The sequence below is a fragment of the Coffea arabica genome, chromosome 1c, assembly GCF_036785885.1.
Source record: "Coffea arabica cultivar ET-39 chromosome 1c, Coffea Arabica ET-39 HiFi, whole genome shotgun sequence".
Classification (NCBI taxonomy): domain Eukaryota; kingdom Viridiplantae; phylum Streptophyta; class Magnoliopsida; order Gentianales; family Rubiaceae; genus Coffea; species Coffea arabica.
Window position 1 is genome coordinate 45170502 of NC_092310.1, and position 12112 is coordinate 45182613.

At 43.9% G+C, this 12112-nt stretch overlaps 1 protein-coding gene across 1 annotated transcript; it reads right to left on the reverse strand.

Annotated features, from left to right (window-relative positions):
- Window positions 1-224: 224 nt before the first annotated feature.
- LOC113740325 (agamous-like MADS-box protein AGL62) lies at window positions 225-584 on the reverse strand. The gene has a single exon (XM_027267925.1). The coding sequence runs from the start codon at window positions 582-584 to the stop codon at window positions 225-227; it is 360 nt and encodes a 119-aa protein (XP_027123726.1).
- Window positions 585-12112: the final 11528 nt, after the last annotated feature.

A 12112-nucleotide genomic window follows, 5' to 3' on the forward strand; every position in this document is an offset into this window, starting at 1 on the left:
AAACTTGCAAACATAGCTAGGTAATTAGGGGAAATCCATTAGGGTTTAACTTTGGAAGGACCTTTTATATTTTTCAAAACTACATTCTCAAACAAGAACTGAGATATGTCTGCTGCCTAGATCTGGCTCTTAACTTCATCCTGAACCTTCTTTTTAAGCCCTTTCAGTGCCTTCTCCAACTTCAGAAGTTGCTCCAGATTCATCTCTTCAATTGGAGCCTGCCACTAATTCTTGTGCTGGCCTTCTTGTATCATCTGAACAAGAACTTCTTCACGTTTTTTGTTGGCTTCCAATTGTTTCTTAAGGTTGATAATTTTATTGAGCTCAGAAATGTTATCACCATGGTGATTGGGAACAACATGGTGATCAGTGCCACCGTGGATGCTAGGTGATGCCTTGTTTCCAAGGAACTTATCAATGGCAGATTCGAAAGATGAATGACCAAAAGCGTAAGCCTTTTTCCCAGGTGAGAACACCAACAGAGCAAGTTCTGCACCATTAAGAGTGCAAAGTTTGCTGGCTTTCATGAAAAGGTCATTGCGACGCTTTGAGAAGTTATCATGGAGATTGTTCTTTTTCCCCATTTCAACTACAGGAACCTTTTGGTAACCTCTAGTTAATTTTTCGGCCGTGACTTGATCTGTTCAATTCACAATGTCAATATTTATAGGGTTTTTTTCATGCCATTGATGCCGCTTTTCCTACTGTGACCTTGTCTTATATGGAAACAAATTAATTCACTTTGGAGTCATATTTATCCTCAATCTAACGCATTAATGGTAGGAAAGCAAATTTAAAACATACCAAATCAAGCCTCTGAACAATTGTTCAATTAACTTCCACGTGTCAAAGATTTGCATTAAATTTTTTTCCTAATCTAGTTTCTAAACAGTTTTACAATCAGTATCCATGCATGTGGGAGAAATTCAATTAAATATTTTTTTCTCAAATTGAACTGCTTAGTTTTCAAAATCTAAATATTACTTGTCATTATAGATCTACCTTGTGTTTAAAACTCGGACCGGATCGGACAAGTGTCCAGTCCTAGTCATGCTTAAAAACCGCGTAAGTAAAAAACTGGTCAAATACGGTCAAAATCCGGGTTGATCAGGAAAAACCGGATTTTCTAGTTCAAACAGTTTTTACAAAAAAAAAACTCAAAATTTTTCAATATTATGTTTTGACCCCTAGATTGTTAAAAATTATTAATATACCTCAAATATTTCATACTTTATCAATATTTTCTTAAAGTTTGGTATTGTTTTTCAATTAAGTCCATAATTTTAATTCTAAACTTGTTAATGTTCATTAAATAATATAAATTGGTACTTGATTGTTCTAATTTCTTTTTATTTTCTCGTTAAATATATTTAAAATATCAAATATATATGAATATACCTTTATTAATATTAACATGTTATTAGGCATTTTATGACAGGTGCCGAACCTGTGCAATAATAATTACTAAAAAGTCCTAATTACCACCTCAATTAAATAATTATAGAACAAATCCAAGTACTGGAGCAGGGACCCTAGGTGTGCAATGGGTTACTTGATTCACCCTGTTTTCGAAGAGTTTGCTTGATCCGATATACCGGATTTGTCTATAAAAATACTAATTTTGCGTACAATGGCAAGTAGGGTCGATTCCACAGGGAGCAGGTAGGAAATTATTTCTTTCCAAATTAGTAGAACGAAATTGGGGGATTTTCAATGGGAGGCAAATAAAAATAAAATAAAATAAAACAAACAAAATTCAAAACTAACTCACAAAGCACAATTCACCAAAAACAGCAATTAATAAAAGTTCTACTCAAAGGATCAACTGCTCAGGCACGGTCCAATTAAATGATCATCGATGCAAAGATATTTCATCCATTTATCACTAGGTTGGTTATAGCCATCAATAAGCTCTGACAACCAGCTCTTCCTTACTTTTTCGACAGTCAAGGTACGACCATTGACTGCTTCTCTAACCAGATAACAACCCTAGGTACGACCGTAGGAATTTAATTATCCAATTGCATTAAAACTAGAAGAACCCAACCCTAACCAATAAACACGCTAAGAGAGTTTATTTAAATTAGATCTTGTGTTTCCCCATCATAAAACCAATTATGGTGGTTGCCACGAGGTGTTAACTAAATGAACAATTACGGATTCTATTTAATTAACGTGGCAGTAGGCTATTAAATTAAATCAAATACCCGGCCGTTGATATTCAATTAATAAAATACCCATGAACAATTAATTCAGGAAACGCACGAATAGCAATAAATTGGGAGAAATAATGAAGATTCGGTTAGATCTCACAGATGTGATGGACCGCGCCCTCGCGCCAACCTTTGGATAGAGGGGGGGATTAGCCGCTCCTCATCATGTCAAGCTCACGCAATTTAATTGATTTCATCCCCGCAAACATCAAAGAATCTGGATTGGTGAAGTAGTGCAGATAGAAAAAAAAGTGAAAAGTCTCGCTTGACTCTGCGTGGGAGTCCGTACTGGATTCCCCAAGTTCAATGCCAAAACCAACGGAAGTTGAATAAATTTGAAAGCGAAAAGCAAAGGAGTCAGACGCAGACGCCAAAAACAAGGGAAAGAAAAGTCTTCTGTGTCTGACCCTATTCGGCCGCAGAAGAAACAAAAGAAAAATAAAAGCGTTTGACAAATCTTCCCCTAAGAAAAGTAGAAAAAGAGAAACTAAGGCTAAGAGTAGTGATCCTTTGAATCTTGCTTTTTCCTTTCTTTATAGCCGCTGCAGGAACTCTCAGACGTCTGGCCCAATTCAAAAGCTAGCTTTTTGGAGTTTTTATCCCATACTTCTCGTGGTTCACGTGGACCGCAGTCCGGCTTTCGGTTTCGTCCACCTTCTAAGGCGTGGTCACGCCCTGAGACGAAAAGTCTCCTGAAAATTTACCCTGCGAGATCATTTTTCATGCCTACCATCTACAATTCACACAAATATCGAATATGAGTGAAATTTCAATTCTTAGCACCATGAATAGCCAAAATTAGGACAAAATAACAGTGCAAAAAATGCCAAATAACCGTTCTATCAAATCCCCCCACACCTAGACAATGCTTGCCCTCAAGCATTTCGGAGCTCAGAAGTACAACCAAGATAGCAGAGGTCATGTAGTAGTCTACACTAACACAAGCATCTAGGGTCCCTGACAATATCACCAAAGGTAGAACACACCGGACATGTTGTAATTCAAACAATATATATGAATACTAGGAACGCTCAATTCAACATCACGGAATGCCATTACCATAGGCTTGCACATTTATCACATCTCCACCACTTAAAAGTGAACCAAACACATAAATCAAAGGGACTTTAATAGGGTTGTAATGGGGCTCAGGTGAAAGGCGGGTGAAGAAGGTATAGATAGGGGGTAAAGTGTCAAGAGAATGTTCGAATCTCACCAATAACCACAGTGCTTTACCAGAGGAGTTTCACTAATAAGGCAGTTTCCATTTGCTGTACACCCTGTACAAGTGCCCCAAATTTTTTCTTTTTTTTTTTTTTTTTTTTTAGAACTGTTCGCAAGGCGTGGGCACGCCTTGTAGCCCATAGTCCTCTGGTCACGAGGTCTCTTTAGGATTTTTTTTTTTTTTAAGGAGAAAGTCCTGTAAGGCGTGGGCACGCCCTGTAATCCAAAGTCCTCTGGTCAGTGGCCTTTTTCCAATATCCCCTCCTTTATACAAGGATAGCATCATATAGCTCCTAATCTAACAGCACTTGCAATCCCAATTTTGTTTGTTTTGCACAAATGATGGAATTCAGGCATCCCTTGACAACACAGGGGTAAACAAGAAAGTTTAAACAGGTCTTGGGTTAACGAACACGGATATCAACCAGAAACGAAGGACAAAAGCTCAAATTGGTTCACTATCGGGAGATAAGATGAGGGCTTGGTTTTTTTAGGTAGCTGAAGAGGGTTAAATCCTAAATGCCCTTATCATTTCAAATGCATCCAATTCAACAAAAAATGTGGTCTTGACATGCATAAACTAGCAAGTTCTAGAATGCCAATACCATGTGTGATACCACTTAATCAAACAAAATAGAGCAAACAAGAATAATATGCTCAAGCAAGGCTCAAAAGCTCCCCAAAAGTTACAAGAATTGGTCAATTCCTGCATATTCAACATTCAACAACATTGCCAAGGGAAACAAAATGCATAGCTAGCATACTTGATCACATAACCACTCACTTTGATTGTGTCCTTCATCACAGCAACACGCCCCAACACTAACAAGCATAGAAATAACCAAAAAGCCGACTAACTACAATGTTTTTCATTTTTCATTTTTTTTTCATTCAACCCATGTTTTTTTTTCTTTTTTTTCCGAGTAACTAATGAAAAGAACCAAGTAACTAATGAAAAAGAACCAATGGAAGCCACTCCCCCCACACCTAAGACCTACATTGTCCTCAATGTAGAAGAGACAAATAAAGTATTAGGAGGAAAGAGGAGAAACTTCCCTGACCACCGGGGAGGGAAAATGAGATACTAAGGCGGAGGGGGGTGAGGCGGGGTGAATCCAATGTGAGCGAAGAAGGCCGCCTGATTCTCTGCCTGAATGCGGGCGAAAACCTGGAGCGCCATAAGGCGGCCATCTATCCTCGACAGTTGGGTGTTGAGCTCATCAACACCCACTTGGAGGTCCGGGTAGCGGGGGTCCCCAGCAGGAGGAGGATAAGAGGAGGACGGGCCCGCCTGATCCGGATGGGGTGGCGAGTCAGTGGAGGGTGCAGTGGTGGGCACCCGAGGCCGTGGATCGTCATCACCAGGGGCCGTAAACTGATAGACATCGCCCACTTTGCAAATAACCCCTATTCGCTCCAAACTGCGCAAATCCAGTAGCTCAATCTCTCGAGTTAGGGCGAAATTGTACTCCTTGTCGAGATCTAGCAATCCCAATCGGATGGCCAAGTGGGTAATGAGCGAGCCTAGGATAATCGATTTATTGCGCTTATGAATGACTGACTCCATTTGAGTGGCTATCCAACACCCAAAATTAACCTTAACATTGTTGCACATGCACCAAAGGAAGTAGAATTCTGCTTTGGTAAGGGTGCCGGAGGAATCCTTCTGCCCCGAGAAATTGTGAGCCAGGAACCTGTGGACGACCTTTAAGACCGGATCCTTCAGTTGAGAGATCTTGGACTGACTCGGATTATAAACTTGCCGATCCGTGGACCACTCCCTCCAGATGTCAATGTATTCAGTTCTGAACGGTCTGGTGTAGTCACAAGCACTATTGATATACGCTCCGGATGCAATGGTATCCTCACTGACAAACCCCAAAGTCAGATTAAATTCATTGATGGAAAAACTATACTGTGTGCTTTTAATCTAAACTGAATAATCTCTGGCTCATCCAAAGTGATGTATTCATTCCTGATAAACTCGAAAGAGCAGTAGAATTCACAACAAAACTCCTCAAATGTGGGGTAGTTAATGGTGAGATACTTTTGCCAGCCGATTGCCGAGAACATCTGTTCAACCTCTCTTGCAGTTCGCAGATGGTCTAGGGTAGGGGCATGAAAGCACTTACAAGGGGCAAAAGGTCGATTCACCAAGGTGTTAAATCGGTCCTGTTGGACCTCTGTAAGATTAGTGATCGATTCCTCCCACTCCCCAGGGGACATGGTGCTCTTATTCAGGCCCAAACGGGACCGAATGGTGGGTTGAACCGGGGCTCGTCTCTTACGAGGCTGGGAGCCAGACGGCCAGCAGTGGTTGCCTTCTTAGGAGGCATTTAGGGACCACAGACAGAGTAAATTAGCTTAGATACAGCCAACCAACCACCAAGAAACAGATAGGGGACCACGGACAACCGAAATTACTAAGTATTCAGCAGCTCACAGCAAAGGGGGACAACATTACCCCATCAAATACCAACCAGACAACAAACACCAACCAATGCCCCACTGCCGTCAATTAGCCGACAACAATAAAGAAGACCAAACCAACTCCCCTCAAATCAAAATATCAGTCAACAATCAGCGAGCTACTGATCACGTGTAACAAATAATAAATTCACCAGAGCCCCCAGATGTCTCAAGTATATAATCAACCCCAGGCAGGTACGTGGACTCACACTTTCAGACAACAATGAAATGGTCCCCCAAAAACAAGCAGTTATTGTCTTGTTAACCCAGCAGGAAGCGTAAATTTATCACAAAAGAGGTACCAATTTCTGCTCTCAATAAAGGAGAGGGACATACGACGGGAGGGGTGGCTGGCCGCGCAGCAGGGGACTGGCCGGCAGGGCAGATCGCGTGTGCCGGGACGCGCTGCGGCTTCGTGCGCGATGGAGGTGCTGGCGCGCAGATGCACTGGTCGCGCGCTGTCCCGCGCCCGGGCGGCCGCAAGGTCGCGCGCCTGGCAGAGGTGGGTCGCGCGAGTTGGGGAGAAGCTGGCGAGTGCGGGGTCGCTGGGCTGTGTTTCGCAGCGCGCGTAAGAGGATCTGCTGCTGGGTACTGCGGCCGCACGCGGCTGGTGCTGAGGAACGCGCGTCTGCGAGGTGGGCTGCGCGCTGCAGGCGCGCGCCCGGATGCTGAACTGCGCAGGGGGAGGCGGCTGCTGCAGATCTGGTAGTCGCGCACGATGAGTGAGCTGGGGGCGCGAGGTCAAGCGGCGCGCGCGGCGTGCGGCTATGGCTCTGGTCTGCTGTTGGGTGAGAAGGGACACGCGAGGCAGCGCGCAGGCTGGGCCTTGGCGCGGCGCGACCTAGTGGAGCGGCGCCGGCGTGAGCAGGTGGCGGTGTACGGCGACGGACAGCTACGGCCGACGTGAAAGATGGAGCGGCAGCGGACGGCAGCGGCGGGCTTCACAAGCAAGAAAAGAGCAGAGAGAAAGTGAAATCAAGATTACAGAGAAATTGGAAGACTAATTGCTCAATTCACGGACAGTGACAAGACTAGAAAAAACAAAGACAAGAGAAAAGTGAAAAAGTAGGGTCTTGGTCAAAGCCTCTTTTTTTTTTTTTCGCTATCGGAGGGGTTGGAAGGCGTGGGCATGTCTTGGAGGGCATAGTCTTCTGACCACAACATCTAAATGATGTCCAAACGAATTTCCGTTCAGGCGTGGGCACGCCTTGGAACTGCTAGTCTCCAATTTGCTCAGGGCACCTGGCGCAACCTCTCCAAGGCGTGGGCACGCCTTGGAACCCCTATTCTTCTGTCCAACACCACAAAAACAGTCAAAACATTAAAATGAAACTGAAAAATTGCAGAGTAATGCAGAATGATCGCAACTAATATTGTAATCCTTGAGTTGCCTCACAAGCAGCGCCTTTCTTTAACGTCTTTGGCTAGACATGGCCTTCAACTGTTTAGACCTCACCACTTGGATTATCAAGGAATAGAACCTCCACTTGCTCACTATTAAACCCTTCATAATAAGGCTTTAGACGGTGACCATTGACTACGAACCTTTTCTCTGTCTTAAGACTTTCGATCTCCACTGCACCATAATGAGAAATATTAGTAACAACAAATGGACCAATCCAACGGGAACGCAACTTACCAGGAAAAAACTTAAGTCTCGAGTGATACAGTAGGACTTTTTGCCCTACGACAAATGACTTTCTCGAAACCTGTTGGTCATGAAAAATTTTACTCTTCTCCTTATATATTGCAGCGTTCTCATAGGTTTCATTCCTTAGCTCCTCCAACTCTTGTAATTGGAGCTTTCTATTTCTTCCGGCCTCCATAAGGTCCATATTACACCGCTTGAGCGCCCAGAATGCCTTATGTTCAAATTCTACTGGTAAGTGGCACGGCTTCCCAAAGACTAACCTGTAAGGGGACATTCCAATTGGCGTTTTATACGCGGTGCGATAAGCCCAGAGAGCATCCTCCAATTTCACACTCCAATCCTTTCTATCAGGCCTCACCATCTTTTCCAGGATCGACTTAACCTCTCTATTCGATACTTTGGCCTGACCATTCGTTTGGGGATGGTAGGGAGTGGACACTCTGTGGAGCACACCATACTTACGAAACAAAGTAGTGATCGTCTTATTACAGAAATGGGTGCCCCTGTCACTCACTATGGCTCTCGGCATTCCAAAACGGACGAAGATGTTAGATCTAATAAAATCTGCAACCACTCGAGAATCATTAGTCCGGGTGGCTTTTACCTCCACCCATTTGGAAACATAGTCAACAGCAAGTATAATGTACAGGAACCCGAAAGACGAGGGGAAGGGACCCATGAAATCTATATCCCAGACATCAAAAATCTCAACAAATAATATGGGGGTTTGACTCATTTGATCTCTTCGAGAGATATTCCCCACCCTTTGACACTTATCACAAGATTTGCAAAACAAATATGCATCTCTAAACAGAGTAGGCCTATAAAAACCACTTTCTAGCACTTTACGAGCTGTCCGCTTTGGACCAAAATGCCTCCACATGCAAATGAATGACAGAAAGTCAAAATAGAGTGAAACTCACCTGCACTTACACACCTTCTTATCACTTGGTCTGAACATTGCCTCCACAGGTAGGGGTCATCCCAAAGATAATGTTTGGCATCACTCTTTAGCTTATCTCTTTTAGCTTTTGACCACCCTGCAGGTAATTGATTTGTTACCAAGAAATTGACAATGTCAGCGTACCAAGGTATTGACGAATCAATGGCTAATAATTGTTCCTCAGGAAATGATTCTCTTAATGGTAGATCCTCTTGATTTGTGAGCAACCGGCTCAAATGATCAGCCACCAAATTCTCAGCTCCGCTCTTATCCCTGATTTCTAGGTCGAACTCCCGCAGGAGCAAAATCCACCTGATCAGCCTTGGTTTAACATCCTTCTTCGCCAGCAAGTACCTCAAGGCTGCATGATCAGAGAAAACTATTACTTTTGCACCCAATAAATATGACCTAAATTTTTCTAGTGCAAAAACAACAGCTAGTAATTCTTTCTCCGTCGTGGAGTAATTAAGTTGGGCTCCATTTAAGGCTCTCGACGCGTAATAGATCGCGTGTGGCATTCTTCCAATTCTTTGTCCCAACACGGCCCCCACGGCATAGTCACTCGCGTCACACATGATTTCAAACGGAAGGCTCCAGTCTGGGGGTTGAATGACAGGTGGCGATGTCAATGATTCCTTCAGTTTATCAAAAGCCACCTTGCATTCATTTGTGAAATCAAATGGCACGTCCTTCTGCAGTAACTTGAACAGGGGTGCTCCTATCTTTGAAAAGTCTTTGATAAATCTCCTGTAAAAGCCTGCATGGCCAAAAAACGAACGCACTTCCCGTACACATACGAGATAAGGTAGAACAGAAATAAGGTCTATTTTAACTTTATCTACCTCTATTCCCTTAGCCGACACGACGTGCCCTAAGACAATGCCATGATCTACCATAAAGTGACACTTTTCCCAATTAAGCACCAAATTCGTCTCTATACATCTTTTCAGAATTAAGGTCAAATTCTCAAGGTATTCATCAAAATTGTCCCCGTACACACTAAAATCATCCATGAATATCTCAATTATTTTTTCCACATACTCAGAGAAAATACTTACCATACACCGTTGAAAGGTTGCTGGAGCATTGCAAAGGCCGAAAGGCATCCGGCGGTAGGCAAACGTGCCAAATGGGCATGTGAAAGTAGTCTTTTCCTGGTCTTCTGGTGCGATCGCGATCTGAAAGTAACCTGAAAAGCCATCCAAGAAACAATAGTAAACACGACTTGCCAATCGTTCTACCATCTGATCAATAAAAGAGAGGGGGAAGTGGTCCTTTTTAGTCACGGAGTTTAGCCTCCGGTACTCGATGCACTGACGCCAGCCTGTAGCTTTCCTGACCGGGACCATATCACCCTCCTGGTTCTCCTCCATGGTCACTCCCGCCTTCTTCGGGACCACTTGAACAGGACTCACCCACGGACTATCCGAAATAGCGAAAATGATCCCTACCTCCAAAAGCTTGAGTATCTCCTTTTTCACAACTTCCATTATCAGAGGGTTCAATCTTCGCTGTGCTTGCCTCACCGGCTTTGCATCATCCTCGAGTCTTATCCGGTGCATGCACAAGGACGGGCTAATCCCTTTAATATTGACTATGCTCCACCCAATTGCCTCCTTATGCTCCCTAAGGATTCGCACCAGTCTGTCATCTTGACTTGGAGATAGGTGTGCAGAGATGATCACTGGAAGTGTCTCCCGATCTCCTAGGAATGCGTACTTTAGATGCTTCGGGAGGGGCTTTAGTTCTAACTCCGGTGCCTGCACAACTGAAGGGAGCAACTTTGTCTGAGCCTCTGGCACAAAAAGAGAAGTAATCTCATACCTTGGGGATACGGGTGGAAGTGAGTGTAAGGCTTCAACAGCATGGAGCAACTCTTCCCTTAAGTCCACATCAAGAGTTACACCCAACTCCAGATGCTTGATTAGAGCCAATTCCAATGCGTCTTTGCTATCTAATTCGAAAGTTTCCTGCACAAAAGGCTCAATAACGCTCAAAGCAAAGACCGAGTTAGATTCTTCTGGATACTTCATCGCCTTAAAAATATTGAAATTCACAGTTTCACCATCAAATTCCATTGACAGAGTACCCTCATTCACATCTATCTTAGTTCTGGCAGTGCTAAGAAATGGTCTACCTAACAAGATAGGTGACGGGTTTAATGATTTTTCATCTCCCATGTCCAAGATATAAAAATCTGCAAGAAAAACTAATTCATTTACCTGAACCAATACATCCTCAACTAGCCCCTCTGGATATGCATTTGTGCGATCAGCTAGTTGGATTATGATGGCTGTTTCTTTAAGTGGCCCAAGATTTAGAGAAGCAAAAATGGTCTTTGGCATCACATTGATTGACGCCCCTAAATCTAACATTGCTTTCCTGATCGGTGTATTCCCTATCTTACAGGGGATCGTGAACATACCTGGATCTCCACACTTGGGTGGAAGCTTTCTTTGGAGCATTGCTGACACATTCTCTCCCACCGCTACTCTTTCGTCCCCTCTCAGTTTCCTCTTATGGGTGCATAGATCCTTGAGAAATTTAGCATATTTCGGTATCTGCTTGATTGCATCCAGTAAAGGGATGTTAATCTCCACTTTTCGGAACACATCTAAAAGCTCTTTTTCCTTCTCTACCTTTTTTGTCTTCTCCAGCCTGCAAGGAAAAGGAGGTAAGTTAGATTTAATAGTGGGCGGAGAAGTGAAGGTTACCTTAGGATCCTTGCGAATACGCCCTTCATCTTCAATTTCCTTCTCTATCTCCTCTTCACTTTTGCTTTTTGAACTTTCCACTTTTGGCCCTTCCAGTTCCTTGCCACTCCTCAGCGTCATGGCACTTACATTTTTGGGATTTACCTCGGGTTGCGATGACAGTTTCCCATAAACGTGGGACTCCAAGCGATTGATGGCAGTTGCCAGTTGACTTATTCGAACCTCTTGGTCCTTCTTGTCAGCTTTGGTGTCCTGCTGGAGCTGCGCGGTATTCGCGGCCAAGGATCTGATCTCCTGTTGAAACTGGGTATTAGTCGTGGCCAAGATTTTGACTAGGTCCTCCAGGGAGCTTCCTGAATTGGAGGACGAGGGTTGAGATTTTGATTGCCATGGCTGGTGGAATCCTGGTGGACGATTCGGAAATGAATTTTGTTGCTTGTTCCCATAACTGAGATTGGGATGGTCCCTCCAGCCCGGATTGTACGTATTGGAGTACGGGTCGTACTGCCTGTGGGGCGCGGGCACGCCTTCGGCCATGTTTACCTGTTCCGCCCCGTCCTCTTGCAAAATGGGGCACGTGTCCGTGCAATGGTCCATGGTAGTACAAATTTCACACACCTTTGCTCGCGGCGTGTCTCTCATGGCTAATTGCCTAACAACAGACGTCAATTCTGACAGTTGCTGCTGTATGGATGAAGTCTCTACCTCGTTGATTCTACGGGGAGGCTTGCTCTCACGTAAACCAAATTGCTGGGAGTTCTCTGCCATGGCTTCGATGAGCTCCCACGCTTCTCTCGGTGTCTTGTTTGCAAGTGCTCCCCCATTCGCAGTATCAATGATACTCCTATCGGTTGATTGGAGCCCTTCATAGAAGTATTGGATTAACAGTTGTTCACTA

Bases quoted from the DNA above. Each gene is read 5' to 3' on its own strand.
- LOC113740325 (XM_027267925.1), bottom strand. From the start codon at position 584: ATGGGGAAAAAGAACAATCTCCATGATAACTTCTCAAAGCGTCGCAAT.